Here is a 21,165-nt window from a genome sequence, read left to right on the forward strand (position 1 = left end):
TCTGGGTTGGTAAATTAGTTGATCTGTCTTTGCAGAATTTGTCAAGTCATCTTATTCTTAATTGAATAGTCCACAGTGCCTCCTGGAATGTGTGTGTCTATATATTCTTTTTACAAGTATATTACATGAAACAATTCTTTAAAATACAGATTTAGAGACACTTGCTTCTGATTCTGATCATATATACATGGATATAAAGGAACAATCCCACTCTCTGCTGTAAAAAAAGTGTGATTCAGAATCAAGTTCTTGGTCTGAAAATGGGAAGAGTTCAACAGTTAAGACAATAAGCTAGAAATAGTTGTGATGACTTGAAGAAGGCCAAATGTCCATGTAGGGATAAATATGAATCCCATGATGCTGGAAGCATGCCAGTACAGCTGCCAGACACTTATTGAAAACCATGTGAGCCAAGGTACTTCGAGGCCAAATGAGTGCTCAGAGTAGAAAATGGTAATTCCCATCCTGAAAAGAAAGAGCCAAATGCTGGAATTTTTACTCAGACAAAACTCATATTGACGTCAGTGAGAATTTTGCCTGAGAACGGGCTCCAGGCCTCAAACATACAGCACTATACATTCCAAATTAAGGGTGCATAGGTAATGATCCAGTTAGAAAAGAAAATATAAAGAGAAATGATGTCTCCTTAATGTCTCTTTGGTTTAGGAAAAAAGTGATCATAGAATTTTACAAAGCATGCACAACACACCTCTGGTTGCTGAGAGAAAAAAGAACCTCAGAAACCATCCCAGATTAAGAGAGCAGAGATGTTATCACCAAAAAAAATAAGCCAAATCACTGCTTCTTTTTACATCTTGAGGAAAGTCAAAGAAACACTGAGAATTCACTGAACAGCCTCACCCTAACATGCTGAATGCAAGCAGAGCAGCAAAGCAGTGAACACCTATAAGGAAGGTTTCCGCAAATGGGAACTAAAATGACACAGCTGCTACCCCAAATCAAGATGGAAACTTGGAATGAACAGGACAGCGAGCCCAGCTGTCCGCCACTGCAAGAGGTGTAATAGTTACAAATCAAGGATAAGCCTTAAATACCTCTATTTCATATAATGAATTATGACACCGTGGGGGAAAAAGGTCTAAGGAAGAGGTTGTCATTTACACAAGAACACCCTCAAGACTGTCCTAGCAAAGGAATGCTCATGCAAGTAAAAGTCATTTTATATGACTTACATGCATGCATGAAGGAATCACTGGGAGAGGGCCACAGTCTTTTTAGTCCAGAACACTAGTCTAATCAGACTTTACTTACGAAAAATTTTTTTAAAAAAGTTTGAATAAGTCATCCACATGATTAAATTTAGGGGTATCAAAAGACAAAAGCCACTGTGCAAGCACATAGGAACTCAGCTATCAAAGATATTCTAAAGTAAACACAAAACTGAAGTAGTCAAAACAAACCAAAGAACCCATTAGATATATTATGGAAACGTATTTGCCATACCTGTATAGAATCACAGAATCACAGAATGATTGAGGTTGGAAGGAACCTCTGGAGATCATCTAGTCCAACCCCTCTGCTCAAGAAGGGTCACCTAGAGCACGTTGCACAGGATCACGTCCAGGCAGGTTTTGAATATCTCCAGAAAAGGAGACTCCACAACCTCTCTGGGCAAGCCTCTCTTGCAGCCATGTCCAGCTCCTCCTCATCCTGGAGGGCACTAAACCTGTTCTTCAGCTGCAAGTCTTCAGGAGGATTAGGAGTTTTTCTCCTCCTATGAGCAGTGACCAGTTTCCAGCCTTCTTCTACGGTGTTATGACGTGCCATTTCACACGGCACAGAGCCCTTCGGCAGCTCCACTGCCATGGGGGGTTGGGATTCCTGAAGCTGTATAGTCTCCAAGAATACCCATCTCTTGCTCATCTTCTCAGATGTTGCACAGCCTACTGACTTCCTCCTGTAACTCCCTTACCTGATGACACAACTCGTCAACAGCAGCACACCTCCTGCAGGAGAGCTGACTGCCAGCCCAGGCCTCCCGGAGAGGCCCCAAGCACTCCCTGCAGCCTGAGACCTGTAGAGCTGCATCTACTGTCAGAGGGTCGATCTGGGTCCCAGCCTCTGACACAGCAACTCCAACAGTCACTGGGGAGCGCTCTGCAGTGTGTCACAACCATACTTGAGGAAGCATACACCACAGGGAACAGAAACGAAGGTTCCTTTCGTGCACCCTTCTGCGCAAACTGCTGCGCAAACTGCTGCATCTATTCGCTGCCTCTGGGAGCTGAGCTCTAGGCCTGGCTGTTATATAGGCCTCTCTCTAGCACTGGCTAAGAGGGTGCTTGACCCGCCCTAATCAAGGGCCACCAGGATCAAAGGCCCCAACTCCCTCTGGTCAGGGGCAACCAAGAGAGCTCATTAGCAGCAGCCACTCCTAGCTAGAGCTTTTCCCAGGAGCTTTTCCCAGGAGAAGTCAAGGCCTCCTGCAGTTGTCCTTGCCTAGCTTCCCCTTTCCTGTTCACAGCAATCACCTTCTAATTCCTCGGGGGTCGTCAGAAAGCCCACAACTTCCAACAAGATCCTCAAGTTCTAGTCAGAGCCCAAACACTGCTGCGCAAACTGCTGTGTCTGTTCACTGCCTCTGGGAGCTGCGCTACGTGTAGATCAACATCTATCCCTTTGTTTGCTCCCATTGAACAACAGCAGTAGTGCTTTGAGGAATCACTTGCAAGGCTAAATTTTGAAATGTGGCTTCAAAATTTAAGTGCCTTCAAGGTAAGAACCGAACAAACAAATGCTGCCTTTGCAATGTCGATATATTGCATTCTGTAGGCAACTATAGCAGAATAGAGTGTCACTTATTTTTGGTCATTAATTCAAATTGAACCCATAGAAATAGACCTACACTGGTAACTGGAAGAATGAAGCCAGATGTCCCTTGAACCATGGTATTGAAAATTTTGCTTAAAATTATTTATTCTACTACATGAGAATTTGCCACTGAAACAAATAAGCTGAAAATTTTATATAGGGTTCTGGGCAACATGCTTTAGGTGACCCTGCTTGAGCAGGGGTGTTGGACTAGATGATCTTCAGAAGTCCCTTCCAACCTCAACCTTTCTGTGATTCTGTGAAAAATGTAATGAAGAAACCCAGCTGTAAAGCTGGGTGATAGCCCATTAAAATGTGGCATCAACTTTTAGCTTACCTTATTGCTCTGACCTTCATGAAATATTACCTGGATCCTTCTGTATTTAAAATATCTGTGTATATCACTGCTACCCTCACTGTTCTTCACCTGTCCTACACTAGTACTGTGTAGTTACAGTCATGGCCTAGGACCCTATTGTTTTAGCCTCTATACAAGCATAGAACACCTTCTCCAAAGAGCTTATATAATACCATGAAATGTTGATCGATTTTTTTCCCTTTGGGTCACTATTTTCTTCTGCTTTCTGATAAGGTATAACAGCGGGAACATTTGCCTGTAGACGCACTCTTTAGGGGAACATGTTTATGGAAATTTTTCGCTGTCAATATTTAAGATTGAGAGCACTTTGGTTTTATTACAGATTTGCAGCTCTTACAAAGAGCAATACAATAAACACTGCAATGTGGAGGGTCATGACAGGGTTAAACTGGTGGAAAGTTGCAAGTAGCAAGCAACAGGAGCCTCAGACAAATGTACTCAAGGACACTGGTGCAGCTGGGAATGATACATCCTGAGAAAGTACAGATAAACTAGCAGAAGCCAGTGGGAACCAAGGTTAAGGGCAAGACAGCTTTTCTAAACAAGTAGCAAGGTACAAGGCATGACCGCTGCGTGCGTGATCGGTGTAATGATTGGCTACCTGTGACATAATCTGCATGATGATTGGCTTAGCAAAGTGTGTCTGTGAAACCACTGAAGCAGCTAACTTTTTAAATATGCTCAGAAATAAATGTCTCAGGACGCAAACCTTCCTGAGTCCGTGCCATTCATCCGCCACACTGCAAAATGTTTTAAAATTGATCTAAAATAGCTGTTTCCTAAATCATATCAGTATGATCTCAAGATTAAATATCTTATGAAGTAGCAAGGTTAGAAAGCAATACTTTATCCTATTAAAAAGGCATTATTTTTCAGTTCACTCCAATTAGAACAAATTTTTCTTTTAAGCAAGATCAAGATTCACACTGGGATTTGAATTTGACACTGGTCCAAGGCTAAATACTGCACATCATTACCCCAGTGACCCCCAAAAATTTAAGGAAGAGGTTAAAAGAGAAGGTCACTGATACATGAATGAAGAAAATATTTTGTAGATTCACCCTGTTATAGCTTGTCAGAGGTCATAGCTTTTAGATCCATGGTGGAATGGGCAGAGCGTGCAAGCAACTGTCAGGGCTGAATGTTAAATAATATCAATCCCATGGACAGAACTACTGCGAATGTCATTAATTTCTTTGTCTTGCCCTTACTTTATATTCACTTATCTATCTCTAGTAAAAATAGTTCTACCATTCCAGACCTCTAAGTCTCTATCAGGTACATATCATTTTAATAAGAATGCTTCATAAATAGCCCAGTTTTCTGCCACACCTGAAACTTCATTCCAGATAATATCAAACTGGATTTTTGTTTATGAGACATTATTTTCTCAACAGTGGCCACTTATGATATTTCTGAAATTTTCATTTCTCTTTAGTTCTCCTCCTTCTAGCCTCCATGCAGCTGGACCCCCTGACTGTGAGGTAACCTGACCTACTAGCTAGAAACACTTTCTAAAAGTGTTTTAAGGAACACTTTCTAAAACATTTTAAAGCATACACGTCAAACCCATGCTAAAAAAAGCTTAATGTCCTGCATTAATGGATTCTAACAGGTGTATATTCTGACCAACCAAAGTATTTCCAAACCTTTGTGAACTTTTCAAGTTGAACATGAACCAGAAGAGAAACTTGGCTCCTATCTAATATAAAGATACTATATCTGAACTAAAAATCTATCTTTGCCCAAAAATATTTGTTCAGTCTTTATTAAGTTTTTTTCTGCTATACCTGTGCATCTTCTGATTGTTTCCCATAAATGCCCAATAACTGGATTTACAGCCAGGAATGTTCATGAAACAATTTTTTTGAAGAAAACATGAATCTTGAAATTGTAGTCAAAAGCTTTTATACTTGAGGCTTGAGTTTAATAGTTTGCAACAGCATAAGCCAATCTAAGTGTGGGCTCCCATACCCTCAGGTTCAGTTTCATCTTATGCTAGCCCCACATTTCTATTCCTTTCCTTGCATCGACACCAGTGCACATGCAGCTGTATGGTAAGACATTTCAAGAAGATGACCAAGCTTAAAATTGACCTATTTTACTCCCCAGGCTAGTTTTCAGCTGGATCAGTTGTCTGAGCTGTTCACCACTCAGCTGTATGATGACCAGCATGAGCTTAAGAGGAGGAATAAGAACACCTGGCTGGGGCAGCACTATGGTAGTGCGGAGTTAGATTGGCTCAAATTGCTATGTAACTTCAACCTATACATGATTGCATGATACTGATGAGCTGATTTAATGGCTCACAGTTGCTAAAACAGGGAGGTCTTCCTAACCCACACATTTTTCACTACCCCTGCCTATGCCACAAAATTACTTTCTTTCTCTTCCCCTGGTTCTAGCCCTCATTAGACTTCTTTGAAAACATGTCCAATTAACTTGCCTCCTCAACCACAAACACTATTCATTTTTATCACTGAAATTACTTTTCTACAGCTTTAGTCAGTAAATCAGGCCATGGTTCAGACACCAGAACTGGTAATATGAAAGTAAGGATGGGACCTCTTTCTACTGGTAGCAATGAACTATTGAGTCATCTTATGCAGCTTCACCCTGAGAGGTAACTTCAGAGAATTTCAGAGAATAACATACAGATAATTAAAAAGTAGGTTCTTAATTTGCTTAATTTAAGTAAATAAATCCATAGCTAGTCACCTAAGCAAAAATCTTATGAATTGTAGAAAAGAGAGAAACACATCCCATTGAAGTCAAAGGAAGGTACTTGATTTTCACCTAGAAACTGGGACACATTTTCCAGGTGCCTGAACTTACATTTCAGATGCATTTTTTTATTAGGTCTAAGGAGGCTGGTAACCCAGCTTCTATGTAAGATCAAATGGAATTTGGATGTCTAACATTTGATACCTTTGAAAATCTCAGCTCAAGATGCCTATCTTACTGCACTCATATATGAAAATGCTTTAACAGGCATAAAATCAAAGATATTCAGAATTTGGTGTATACAGAATTTTTCATAGACAAGCTACAGATCAGAAGTTTTTCACACAATCAAACCTACACAAAAAAAGGGCTATAAATTTCTATACTGTCTAGAAAAAAAAACTTAATCTTGCAGCAGAAGTAGCAGAGTAGGATAAAAGCAGGAAGATGAGATTTTAGAAGAATTAGTGATGTTTTACTGGTTTACAAGATCCAGAAGTAGATAAAGTGCTTATGTTTCCCCAAGTGTTAGAATTATCTCTGTAGCTCTGACCGAGAAAGGCGTGAATGAATCTAGAACAAAAGACATACACACTTATATACTCTTGGCCAGTAATGAATAAAGTGAGGTCATCAATAAAAACCTTATCTCACAATACATCATCATATATTCAGTATAAGTGTGGTGTGAAAGAGTTTTTATTGGCATGAGTTTGCAATGACCTTGCCCTACTCACAAATAACTGTGTGCACTTGAAAAAGGAAGATATATTTATGCTTTATATATTGTACGTCTGACAAACAAAACAAAGAGCCTAAACTAAAGCAAAACTAGAGAATAACAGACAATTCTGACTGAAGAAATGTTATGTTCCTAAACTCTGCACTCATTTTAAACATATAAATAACTGACAATTTTGGCTGCCATTAAACAATATCAGAAAGTATTATTCTTAAATTCTAAAAGCCTTTCCCAAGTTCAAAAGTACTTTCAGAAATAATTTCCACTAGTTTTAGTGCTTTGTGCAGATTGAGAGGCATTTTGGAACAGCAATAGTGTAAGGAAGAGCTACTTCTCTTTCAATCTTATTTTAATCTGAATTAATGTTCCTAAATCAATGACTCCCTATGGGAAAAATTATAGACGAAATAATGTTCTAGCAATAAAATACTTTAGAAAAGAATAAATTACTTTTAGGTTCCTTTAATCTAGCTCATGAAAAGAAGGGTTTCTTAACACGTTTCCATTTGATTAACACATGGAAACTGGATTAAAAAAATGTCAGCTTCCAATCATACACCACAATTAGAATAAACCTAAAAAGCATATTAAATTGAAAGAAAAAAGCTAATTTCTTGAAAAAGCCTTTCTCAACACGAAAGAATATACAACAGTGTGGTGCTAGGGTTCCTGAAGTGACGACCTGAACCAACCTTGAATCTCCTAGTTAACACAAATAGCAGGTTAATCTTGGCAGCAGACAGCATTGCCCATTTATCTTAGATGGAACCAACTCAAGACCTCTTTTCACTGGAAAAAAATGATATTGGTAGGTGCAGCAGAAGAGGACAGAGGGGTAGAAAAATGAGGCTGAGAAAGACCAATGGTCTCCAGGGATCCCTGCATGAGGAGGAGCTAGGAATATCCTCGTATTGTGTCTTCAAGGAACATGGACAGGACTTGTGAGGCTCTGAGAGATGAAAAGGTCCCTTTCTGCCTCCTCAGACCCATCTCCATCAGAACATGCATTGCAGTACAAGATCTCCTGCCCACATCTTATTTCTTTCTTCCACACACCAACCTATCTTCAACACTAGCCCATTCTGCAAGAAGCACATCACTGACAAACCCTGCTTACCAGACTGGATCTCTTGTGTCCCTGGGAAGGAGGAAAGGAAGACAGAAAGGTCCTAGAAATGGTCCCTGCTCCTGAGGGAGAGGACAGTGCTGGATAAAGATACAGGATGTAGCAGGCCAAGACAGAGAACTATTGGAAAGCAAGACTTTCTTCCCTGTCACCCCTTTCCTCCAGCTACTGTTTCCCACCCTCCATGTCATGACTTTGCCCTGGTCAACAACAGCCACAATGGAGGGTTGTGCTGCACGAGCTGGAAGAGCCCATTCCAGCTCCTTCTCCAAAGGGTCCCACCCTAAGCAACTGCCAATTCTGCTTGCACCTCCAGGCATTTCTACTCTTATACAAGGGAATATCAGGAGATGGCAGTGAAAAAGAACTCATGCCACCCCCAGTGAACCAGCCTTTAAGTTGCCTATAGCATCATCCTGAGGAATCAAGACTACCTAGAAGGAAGCAGTTTTGAGGATTTTAGACAAATCAGTCCTCGAAAAGGCACAGGAGATCCGTATAATAGAAAAGGAATAAGAGAAAGCAAATGGGAGCTTGTTGATATGTTTGGCAGAAGGGGAATAAAAGAGGAAAAAGAACTAGTTAGGAACCCCAGCATATTGTAACATTTCTGTGGATCAACAGTCTTAGAATGAAAAAAATCTAATCGTATATCTTTACTGACTTCTTGGCAAGCAAAGGAGTTATCATTTGCCTTGTTTCTTCTAGTTTACAAATTAAAACATGTCTAAAGTGTGCCTTCACATATAATTTTTTAATGGAGCAACAGCTGGTACTAAACAGTTTCCCCCAAGGCCTGAGGAATAACATACTTTTTTTCAACGTTCCTTCTCCAACTATTCTAATAAAAATCTCATCTCAAATATCCTAAACATAACATTATTAAATCTAATGTTGAAGAGACTTGTCCATAAGATCTGAGTTAGCCCCATAAGGGCTACCAGAGCCATCTCAGGCTCATTAAATAATCAGTGTTAACAGGAATTCAATGAGGGTGACAGAAAATTCACTGGGAGGAGTGATGGACCTCGAGAAAGGTAGTAAAATGATAGAAAGAGATTGAAAAAATTTAGAATCATTGGTCCAACAGGAAAATCAGAATAGGCATGGAAAAAATGTGAAATAATACACCTGGGGAAAATAATCCAAAACACAGATCTCATTGGTGCAAGAAACATGAGAAGTAGTGAGGGTGAAAGAACAGATTTGAGACAACACAAAATGTTGTAGCTACACATTCCTCCTTTACTATCATTGTCCATTTGTCCCAAAAGGCCCATGCTTTGAGTAAACAGTTATTTTATTAAAGTCTGTTGTTCTCTTATACATGCTTTTAAGCAAACAAAAGTGCCTTATACTGTGTGTTTTAGTAGCCACTGTTAGAACTTCAGAAAAGAAGCCTGTCTCTATAATTGGCAAGGTGAAAGATAACCTGAAGTCATCAAATGAATCGGATCACAAAAAATTATGGGAACTGTAGCAGAGAAGAACAAGTTAAACCATAATCCAAAAACAAGGGGAAAATGGGGTATATCTGTAAGTATATTTAAGGCCACCAAGTCTGCTTGCTATTCACTGTTCAATTCTAACTTACCAAATCTACCTTCCTTATTACTTTATCTCAACTCAGTGATAATCCATGGGGTATCTTAAGTCTTCCCTTAAGGGTTCATTAATTTTTTCTTTAAGTTATCAAACAGCAAAAGGAAGAAAGAGACTTTGGGAATCAATGTTTGCAAACAAAGAGCTAGCATTATTCAAAGCACAGGATTTTAACTTGGAATTGTAACTTACCAGATATGCTCTAATAGACAGCCATGTTAAGTTCCTCCTTGTACTGAAACAGCTTTACTATTTGAACTATAACGAGATCTCTACTCATAGCTTTTCTTTTGTTGTGGATTTTGCTGTCTGCCCATTTATTCTTCCAAACTCTGGTTCAGATACTAGGATTTCATCTTTTAAAATTGTGTTTCCAATCCAGTTTTATATAGGACTGTTGGTAAAATGAGGTAGAATCTCTTCCACCCCAAAAACCCAAGGCAGGAAAATACTGGGTCCTAGAAATTTAATTATAGGCATATTTCCGAAGATTCATGAGAGGTCAGTAGTTTCCATTTCCCACATTGTTAATGAGAGTCCCTAAATATTTCTTCACCAGCCCCCTCACAAATAGAAGAATAGGATGTGGATTCTCCCATGATTTCCCTTGCTTTATTGATATCTATATCCTTTATTACTCAAACTGAAAAGCAAACAAATGTACAACCTGTTTGATTGGGTTACATCAACACACATCTGTGGAACAACATGTTGAGTGCTTATTCATGATATTTCCAAGGTTTTGTCTGTTTTCATGATTCTAGTCTTTTCTTGTTGCTTTTCTGTTTTCTCCTCCCTTAGTTATCAGTTGTTCAATTTCTTTTCAAGCTAATTATCCATTTTACAGTCTAGTACCCCATGTTACCTATTATTTCTGCAGATTTTGGATGTACAAGCAATGCAAATCCTCTAAGTCTGTACAGCTGCCAGCTGCAAATATGCATTCAAGCCTTAGGGAGTCTATTTTCTCAGACTGCAGTTGCCAAGATATTTACAAATAAATGGACTAAATTAATCTCTCATGTGACTCTTTTGAAGCAAAAGATTTGTCCCAGTGTGTTTAAAGAAAGTAATTTTACTGAAAATTTTATAGTCAAGAGTCCACAAATATGACACTGAAGACATTCACTTCAGTATAACCCTCACAGTGCATTTCTCAGTTCTTTGGATTTTACAGTTGTTTTCCTCCCTGTTTTGGTTCCATAACTTTGCTTTCTAAAAAGATTGATAATAATAACTAACTTAACCTCACCTGGCCTTAAAGCTGTTAAAACTCCTGAAATTCTCTTTGTCCCTTTCCTTCTTCCTCTCCTCAGTGATCCTGTGTGTGCCATTGCTACTTCCCTCTGGACTAACCTGATCAGACACAATTTTCCTTTTTCCAATATCATTTTTAGCAGTTGTAAAGGCTTCACCAACTGAAGCAATTACCACACTGATAAAACACAGTACCACTATCTGTCTTATGGATAAATTTTTCATCATCTTTATGACCTTAATGGATAAAAGGTGAGCAAAATCTGATCTAAGTTTTGGATTTTTGATGAAGTGCCAATAGTTGACAAAAGATGATGCTCTGCACAGCTTTTTCTCTTTAGTAAGATGTCACCTGGAATTGTACATCCAGTTTGACCATTACTTTTCAAGTTAGAGCTGGTAGGTATTTATAGGTATTTAGAAAATATGATTTAGGATTGAAAGAGCAGAGGCCAATTCATCTAGAAAGGAGGGGATGACAGAGGGATATGATATTATGTTGAATTTTGCTGAAAAGAGGACAGGAGTAATCTCCTTATCTAGGACAAGAAAGGAAAGGACAAGAAAAAATGAATATTTGCAAGGAGCTTTAAGTTAGACATTAGGAGAAGCTTATTAGCTGATAGATAAGTATTAGCATAGATTGCCCAGGGAGGAAGTGAAATCTCCACTGGTAAATTTCTTTTAGAACAAATTAGTCAAACATCTTTTCACAATGACTTAAGTAGAGCTGATCCTCCCATGCACCAGGGATGGCTTCTCAAGGTCCCTTCCAGCCTTATTTTTATGATTCTATTTTCCTAACTCTTCAGCTTGTGCTGAGATGTGTCTGGCACTCTTTCACTTGTCATAAACATGGGATTCTTGCTGATCCTATAGTTCATGTCCACAAACCTTTAGCATTTCAGAGTTCTTCATCACAAGACCTCACAAACTTACAGATCCTTTCACAGCATTTTGAAAATACTGAGTTAAACCTTAGGAATTTATACTGCAAGTGATGAACTTAAAATTCAGTAAAATCTGTGGGGTTCGTCATGTAGACTGTGGCACCAAGAACAAAGTTTGCTCTCCTACCTCTCAGTACTGTATGCAATACAAAATTGCTGTTCTCTAAGGTAGAAGTATGCCATTCCGTGTAGGACAATGATGCATTCAGTATATATCACACCTACAAACTCAGAATACTGGGATATACCATAAGTATCATCCAGTTGCTCACTAACAGACAGGAGTGCAAAAAAATAGGTAAGGCTGTCCTTAAGTTAACTCCTCAGGGAAGGAATACTTGGGAGATCTTCCTTGCTCTAGAGACAGCGCTAAAAATTTCATTTTGGAAGAGTGAAGGAGGAAGAGGAATACTGGGGTCTGCTGTCTGTTCTCGGTGTTATTTTTACATTTTATCTAATGACTCTTATCTAAGGAACAAATAAGTGGAATAGCATCATCATCATGCTACAGCATGAGGTTCATGCCTTCGGGGTACTTCCTTTCTGGCTTATTTGCGCTCAGCATCCTGTTTGAGCTGAGCTCAAGTAGCTGGGTTGGAGATTTGCCCTGTTCTAGCCTTGTGTACAGTCTGGTCTTTAAGGAACCATGCTGGGACAGGAGGAAATGGCTTCAAATCCTCTCTGACCAAAGCAGGCCTAACACTCAAGTCACCTTCCAGGAACCTGACCACACTTTATTAAGCCAATGAAGAGAACAGTCACACTGAATTACTCTTCACAGGTACTCAGCTCACCATTAAGTATGGGAGTCTAATTGCTGCAGTTCTGAATTTCTCTGCATTTTGAACATCATAATGCTGAATATGTCCCTGTTCTGGAGCCATGCTGGTATCTACTGATAGGAGATCGGTAATTGAAGCTCCAGAATCTACCTGTTCTTAGTGGGATATTTAAGGCTAATGTCTGCGTTCTTTTTAGTCAGAGGTAGAAATTAATCCTCTGGTGAGAATCTGTAGCTAAAATAGACCATAGGCTATGGCATGTGAAGCAATGTCTGAGAAATGGACTAAAAACAGATCTAGGGACACTGTAAATGCTAACAACAAGCATCTCTTGCTTTTCAGTCAACTCAGGTACAGTTTGAAGCCCCATGGGCTGATTGTGAGGTGCTTAAAAAATATTCTCAATCCCATTCTTTATCTATTAACAATAGACAAGGTTCCCCAATCACAAATTAAGTAGAAAGCTCAGCTGTCAGCCACTGATGAAACAGCTCTGCAGCTCAGTACCTGGAGTTCAAGATATTTTAACTATGGCATCAGGGGTGCCGCACAGACCTGGAGGCAAATACTGTTTACATTTTCTGGATATGTTACAGTCATCTCCACAGAGCATATCTGTTACACATAATGAAACAGTATGTATATGAGAAGGTAAGTATTCAACATCATTCTGCTATTGCACTCTAGCAATACAATGGTATGTGAACATTAAAGAAGAGTCTGCTGTTAATCTTCTAATCTTGTTCAAAATTAATTATTAAAAAAAAAGGTTGAGTCCTGCCTAATACTATATATGTGACAAACTGCTTGAGTATATTGGTACTCAAAAATATATCAGTTATAGTCATTTAGTAAAACATAGCTATGAATTGCTTTGAACTGGAGAGCACTCATGAGAAATCTAATTATCAATGCTTATCTTCAGATTTACAATCATTTATACAATGAATTAGCACAGGGAAAGGAAACTTACTTCTTCTTCCTCCAAGCCAGTTAGATCCCAGAAGTAACTCAATCTCATTTGCAAACGCTTCCATTGTTCAAGGAACATGGTAGCTTAAAGAAAAATAAAACAGTTTTGAAAATATAAATCCAATGCACTATTGTGAATGCTTGTATTACTCGTAAGCCCCATGAATCCCATCATGCTAGGTCCTTTATAAATAAATATTAAGAAACAGCCCCAGACCCAATTCTAAATAAAGAACACAGGCACATCATGGGAACAACAATTACTGTCTTTTTAAAATGAAGTGCAGAAAGAGACAACATGGATTGCCCAAAGGCACTGGAAAGCTTTTTTCAGACACTGAAAATGAACCCAGATCTTCTGATATCCACCCCCAAAACATCTTTTCTCTCAATATACCATGACTCATTCTATAATTCATGAGTATAAAGCATATAGTGAAAACGCAGATCTAAATATTCATCCATTACATTTGAATTAATGAAATATTTGTCTGTTGGGGAAATAATTAATGGGTATTTCTAATCAGTCAGAAACATATGAAGAAGGTAGGTGTAGCTTGCTACTGAAATAAACAATTGATACCTATATCAATTATCATGTAAACTATGACCCTCAGCAATATGCAAAAAATACTATTATTCTGAAATATGTTATAGTAGTAGAGTTGAATGTTTTTCTCCTGCATAGACACAGTGATTTTGTCCTAAGGGGACAAGCAGAGAAGGCCAGCAGTTCAGTCTCCCGCTTTTCCTTTTTCATTAACATGAAGAAACAGATGTTGTACTGTTGTCTCATATTTACAGTCTCCTGACCTTCCTCCCATAATTGCTGTTTCCTCTAGATAGCCCTTTACTTAGCTGCTCTTGATTTATGGACACCTATTAGAAATAGCACTTCTTACTCTTGACTTGTGGACATCTCTTTTCAGAAAACTATACTGCATGTATATATACACTATATACACACACACACACACAATATATATATATACACACAGTATATATGTGTATATATATAAATATTATATATATATACACAACAATAAAAAGCTATACAAATAAAAACTATAGAGATAAAGAAAAATAACTGTGGGCACTATTTTCCATTTTCCTGTGCTTCATTTCACCTTTTCAGTTGGTACAAAAAGGACTGTAAAAAGGTTGTAATATCACAGCAGTATTTATGTCACTTTGAACATCTTGTAGATAACATTACAAGACACAGAATACTGCAAAATCAGATCCAGCTTTCTTTATCTACATTTGGTATGAGTTATAACACTGGGAAAAGATACAGTACTAGTAAAATAACCTGACCCTTACAAGGCACAAGCTATTCACAGCCACCTGACAGCAAATATTTTCTGCACAGATATCTTCCCATAGCTACATGAAAAATTTAGTGAAGGACTGCTCTGAAAGAATCATAATGTAAGAAATAAATGTCATTTATACACAGGACTGGCAGTACAGTGCAAGTAAATCCAGGTATTCAGCAACTAAGTTGCCATCTCTGTTCCTCCCTTACAGAAGAGAGGACATATAAAAGCTACATTTAATATGTTTTGGAAACTTAAAAGGCTTTTAGACATCCTAAATACAAACACATTTGGCTATTTTATAGGTTGTTATTATCATTCCACTTTTTTCTATTTACAAAAGGTCAGTTGCACATTTGGCTCTGTAAGAACCTACTGTAGAAAACAATAACATCTATCATAATTCCCTTTAATTTATTTGGCTAGATATATAACTGGTGCTACAGTGAAGTAGCTGTTGTGAAATCAGCAGGTTCACTCCACTATATTCAACTATCCTTATAAACACATCTGACAGTTGAAATTCAACATACCAGAACATCAGTGACAAGAAGCACAGACAACCAGGCATGACTTTGCATTTCGTGAATACAGTCATTGTCAAATGATATTGCTGGGATCACAAAGACACATAATGCGGCATCAAGATCGCATCATAAGAGCACGAGTCCTTTCAAGACATTAACCATAGTGAGTCATCTGCCTTTCATAGAAAGGGAGAAGTCAAGCAAGATGAACGAATTCTTCTACCCAACCCCATCATGAAATGAAGCCATCTTAAATTACCATACTGTTCACTCTTTTAAGTATACATCTGTAAGTAAAAAGACATGCCAGTTTCCACATCACTGTGCTATACCCTACAAAAAAGTATTCAGGTAACATTTACTCAAAAGACTGTAAGGCAAGCTAGCTAGGTGTGTGATTGACAAGATATCTGTCACTCAGCAGAATGAGTTGTAGGCATAACCAGTACAGTCTGCTCGTAGTAAGGCAGCAAAATCTGGTGTAATGTAATACTGAATATTCAAGCTGGGCAGAGTTAGTATAGGATACTGTTCCACTTTGTTGTGCTTTGCATATGGTGAGTGTATTTTCTTGCACTTACAAGCTCAGTTATCAGTGTCCCAAGCACAGACTTTTCGAATCTGTAGGAGACTTTTTTTTTAATGGACCACATCTCAGATAAAAATTTAGTACTCTTAAATGTCTTTTTTTTTAAAAAAACAATGTGCACAGAACTTTTTGTTCCTTCTGTTCGCCTACAGATTCTACTAATTTATCTTAGTGCAGAGATACGCCAACATTTTGCTTTCCACGTTGTATTGCTGATGCTAAACTACAATTGCTTTGGATGAAGCTGCATGGAAACGGTCACTTGCACAGATGCAAGTTTACAATACAGATTCTCTGTCAGGAAAATAGTATTTTTCTATGCAAGTGCAAATGAATTGTCCTTAAAAAAATTGTAAACAGTTGTCATCAATTACCAAACAGTGGATTTTAACAATCAGTGAGAGACAAAAGACTTCCTATAAGTAGTCTAAAGAGTTACATTTGAAACTTGGCCCTTCTAGCTGGTCTTACAAAAAATTGCTGCTCTTAGCAGCAGGTAAGAATTTCAGTGAAATAAGTGACAAATAACACTGTCCTGTCCCAAAGTGGTAAGACTAACACCTTTCTCTTCAGTATTTTTTCTTCTAGCATAGTGCTGTCCCCCTTTGGCAATGGCAGACCATACTTATGTATTCTGCACCAGGGTGCTAAGCAAGCACCCTCGGCATTTCAGACACATACTATCCAAATAATACACTGAAACTCTCTCAAGGCAGTCTATGGCATGCTTCATGGCAGCAGGTAAGCTGTGACACCTTATCTGCCAGTCTGCTCTACAGCTGGCAGCAACCTGAGGCAGGAGAACAAGTCATTGTGAGAGTCTGCAAATTCATTATCTTTTGCCATTTCCCTCAGTCACAGTGAACACGTATTCTCTAACTTTTGCTGAATGATTTCCAGGAGCCAGCAAATAAAAGCTGCTTACTTCCTTAATGTCTTCTGTGCATAAGTTCCTAACAAACCCTATGCTATCCAAACCCAACATCAAGCTACCGATCAGTCATTTCTAAAACAAATTGTGAAATTTAAATAGAGTTACAGAGTAGAACACACTGACTGCTGGGAGGTGTCTATACTGTGATAATATATCTCACATTCTCACATTACAAATGAAAATTTCCTTTTGTGAACAATGAATAGGGAAATTAAATTCTTTTTATGGTAGTAATCTTCAGAGACTCTTTTCATGGGTTATTCACATCTTTAACTTTCATAATAAACCAGATTTGCAGTGAGTGAGGGCATAACACAAGCAGTAAGATATGCAAGCACAGTACACAGTGTTCAGGGCAGAGGTGAGGCCAGGAACAATATGATAATACTACAATGCATTCATTTGTGTTTATGAAGTGTTTTGAGATCCTCAGTGAAGTATGATATTTTTACCCTTAAGGAAAACCAGTCTCATCTACATGAAATACATTAGAACACATTATAATTAAAACAGTAATAACCCCATTGTACTTGAAATCCCATAAAATTTTGTTAAAAGTATGTGACTAAGTTGTTCCACATGGATGCGCACTCTGTGCTTAAATGAAACCCTCTCAGCTGCCTGCACCATATGAAGCCCCAAATACATTCTTGCCCCAAATGCAGAAGGTGTTACAGGGACTTACCCTGTCTGTAGAAAATGAAAGAAAACATGAAGATTAGAAGTGACATTAAACAAGTCAGTAGAGGGAGAAAGGACACATTTTTCTTCCCGGACCAATCCAGCTCCTCTCCATTTATCCCAAAGCTTGCTGCTGACAAAGGAAAGACTTGTAACACTTCTTTTTCCTGTCTCAGCACAGACAGCCCCTTACTGACCCTCTGAGGCTTGGCAACTTCGTAAACCCATATGTAGTACATTCAATCTAATAACACTTTATTATATGGAAGGCTACCACATTCTACTGCTGTGCATCACTGCTTTCATCTCTGTCAGGAGTCCGAAGATCAAGTGACACGGTTAACATGCAAAGAAATACTCACCCCAGAGAGCCATAAAGATGGAGAAGAAGACAGTGGCAGGGTTGTCAAACAAGTGGCTGGCCCGAGCTGTAGCACACGCAGAGCTGAGGTTCCAGTAGTCGCAAAACTTGTCACACAGAGGGCACATGGTGAAGGCATTACGTTGGTCACACATTTCTTTGCTGTAAATGACAAGTGCATGAGCTCTTAGGGAATTATGACAGGAAAGGTGGGTGAACTGAAGTAATATCAAGCAGCACCTCATAGCTATTACAAGCTGTTTTTTTAATGTATGTGGCTTGTGGTTGTGGAGACCTGAATCCCATGACATATGTATCTCTTCAAGGGCCATGTTGCCAAGTTCTGAAATATTAAAATACCTACAGGCACCTTACCAACAAAAAAACCAATGCCACATAGCAAACCAATCTAATCCCTATGCTGTGTTATAGAAGAGTGAATCACTAAGGATTGAGGTTAACGACACTGAAAGAAAATAATTAAAACACAATCAAACTGGAATTTGCCATATCTACACTCAGTTACATGATTTGATACAGATCAGATTTAAATGCATGAAAAAGAATTCTGAAGTGGCTGTAAAGGAAATTCTGTGGGATAAAATCTGGTTTGCCCTTGACAAAACACACATTTTTTAAGATGATGGCACAAAAATCCATGTCAAACACCATTCTATTTTGTGTATCGGGACTGGCCATTATCATGTTGAACGTTTGTCTTTCTATATGTTCTGCATAACACCTTACAAAGCCAAAAATTGGCACCCAGGCATGTTGGTTATGCTGTGTCACAGACAGAACAAATCAGCAAAACCATTTGCAGGATATGTTGGGGTTTTGGTATAAACTGACATGCATACACTGAAGTTACAAGACTTAACCAGCCAAGAATGTTATTCTTAGCAAGGATGTTGTATTTCACAGCTTTTGCTTTGAGATTCGCCTCTACTCTGCATTTCATTTTTCAGAGTATTTGTATAATCAGTGAGTGTTTTCCCAAAATAGATCTTTAACACAAATTCTTGTCTACACTACCTTATGCCATAAGGTTTTGTCTAAGTTCCTCAGATGTGAACAGTTATTTTAGGCACTCAAACTGATATGGTTTAAAGGTATTCAAATGCTGTGTGTACAATGATTTCAAGAATCTTGAGTTTGCCTTTCTGCCACTGCTGATTGAGGATATTGGTATTCTTCTAACTAACTGCTTCCTTGTCTTTCTAGTAGAGAGTAATAACCCAATTTAAAAAAAAAAAGAAAGAAAGAAAGAAAGAAAAAGAAAGAAAGAAAGAAAAAAGCAGTAAACCTTGTAAAGACTAAAAGGTTTTCAATTCTGACTCATATATTCAGATGCTAAGTTGTATTTCCATTCTTTCAGTTTACAGCATTTGTTCAGCTGTCCTCCAGAAAACATAGCAGATAAGTGACTTTCTTATGGATTTTTAAAAAATTTCTTCAAAATTGTTATTTTAATTCCTATTCTTATTTGCTATGCATTTACTCAGTCTGTAAAAATTTTTAAAAATTGCTATCATTATCTCCTGAACAAGCCAAACCCTGCTTGATACTGCTGAGTATACCTTCGGTATTGTTATAATGGCTGTATGGGGAAGACATTCATACCTACACAGTCTCACCCAGATCAACTGACCTGTGCAGAGCTCAAGTGTTACTTGCCAGGATTGTGTCCTAAGGATAGACTTGCAATGTTGCTTCATTGATAGGTGGTATATTGTGATTATGGTTGTTCCTATATTGACTATTATTAAATGATTTTTTTTTCTATGACTTCAAATGAAAAAGTGCCATTCAAACTGTAGTTTGAATATGTCTAATATTATATTGTTTGAATGGCATACAGCTGTTCCCAGCTATTATATAGTTAATGTAATGCTCTCTTCTATTTCAAAAGGCAGCAGAGGGTGCTGCAGATACATCTTTGCCATAAATCTCACTTCAGCTTAAATGTTAGCACAAGCTTTCCCACAGACAAGCACAAACTATCATGATTCATTCAGAGCAGGCTAAGAAAGCAAACTAACTCAGAAGTGTTGTCATTCATCATTTATCTATCAGCAATAATGCCTTACTGCCGAGTGATCTGCTTTAAAATTTGCCAATTTATTTGAGAGAATACAGGAACTGCCATAACGAATGTGACTAGCAATTCTGCTAGCCCAGTGTCCTGTTCCTACCTGAAGGCAGTCCCAGATGGTACAAAGAAAAAGTGTCCCTTTTCACTGAGAGGTAGACATTAATATTAGTGTGTCAGATTGACTGAAAGTTTTTGTTAAATAGTATAACATCCTGAGGGGACGCAGCACAAAACCTAACTTTTTTTATAATTGGCAAGAAGGTGAATACTGTGGACACCAAATACACTTAATCTGCTAAATATTGTTCATTCTACTTGTGCAAATAGCCTGATTTTACTCAGATGAACGAAGTATTCAAGAGGTACATGACAGTGAATTTGCATTAATTTCAGTGAGCTGTGAACTATGTTTGTCTTTCTGGATGAGTGTGGAGATACGCACATTCATAAAAAGCAATTCGATGGTGTAAAAAAGAACATATAAGTAATCTTATTCATTGACTCAAAACTTCTGCAAAAATGCAGTAGATTTACTGAATGTTAGTGTTTCAGAAGCTGCAATACTGAACAATCAAGTAAACACACGTCATTCAGATGTCTTATCTACTCAATAAATGTGTATTCCAAATGTTTACAAGGTGCTTACAGGCGTTAATGCTATATCAGTGTTTTCCAGACATTTTAGAAGCAATTATTCTCACTAAGGATTATGTCTAAAAAGCACAGTGTTATAATTTTCAAGTAACAAAATATTGATCACAGAGAAGCTTACCTAGGAATGTCATTCTCAATGGTTATACAACCATAAAGAAATACAATAACCCCAACTATTGAAGATGGAATGAGGAATTCTGTATATAAACCCAGCCATGCAAAATAAAGTCCTATTTTTTCTCCAAAATACTTTCTGAAAAAGAAGAAAAAAAGACATATATCAGGGATGTCATTTTCAAACATATTTTACGGCTTCTTAACAACCCCTGCAAATAAAAATAGTAAGTGTCAAAGACCTAGCTGAAAACCCTGAAGTCCGTAACACCAAATGAAGGGGGTGAGTAGGACAGGTTGAGACTTTCTAATCTGAGATGTTAAAGACAGCCCTACATCCTTACCTTATGATACATGCTCAAGATTTGCTCTGACTAGACTGCAACTTTTACATATGTAGTGAAATACCCCTCACAGACTTCCATCAAAAGGAACAGGAGTTCGCCCGATTTTTTTAGCAGAAAACGTTCGTAAGGATTCAGTGCTTTAAGAAACTACCTAAATAAGCCATCATTCTGTTTCTCT

At 38.1% G+C, this 21,165-nt stretch overlaps 1 protein-coding gene across 1 annotated transcript in view; it reads right to left on the reverse strand.

The window, feature by feature from the left end:
• ANO2 (anoctamin 2) overlaps nt 1-21,165 on the reverse strand; it is a 188,171-nt gene that overhangs the window by 105,600 nt on the left and 61,406 nt on the right. The window contains exons 9-11 of the mRNA XM_067289841.1: nt 20,645-20,779; nt 17,779-17,939; nt 13,368-13,450 (exon numbers count right to left, since the gene is read on the reverse strand). Of these exons, the coding sequence (XP_067145942.1) occupies nt 13,368-13,450; nt 17,779-17,939; nt 20,645-20,779 (379 nt within the window). The remainder of the gene's footprint in view (nt 1-13,367; nt 13,451-17,778; nt 17,940-20,644; nt 20,780-21,165) is intronic.

Source organism: Apteryx mantelli, chromosome 1 (assembly GCF_036417845.1).
Source record: "Apteryx mantelli isolate bAptMan1 chromosome 1, bAptMan1.hap1, whole genome shotgun sequence".
Classification (NCBI taxonomy): domain Eukaryota; kingdom Metazoa; phylum Chordata; class Aves; order Apterygiformes; family Apterygidae; genus Apteryx; species Apteryx mantelli.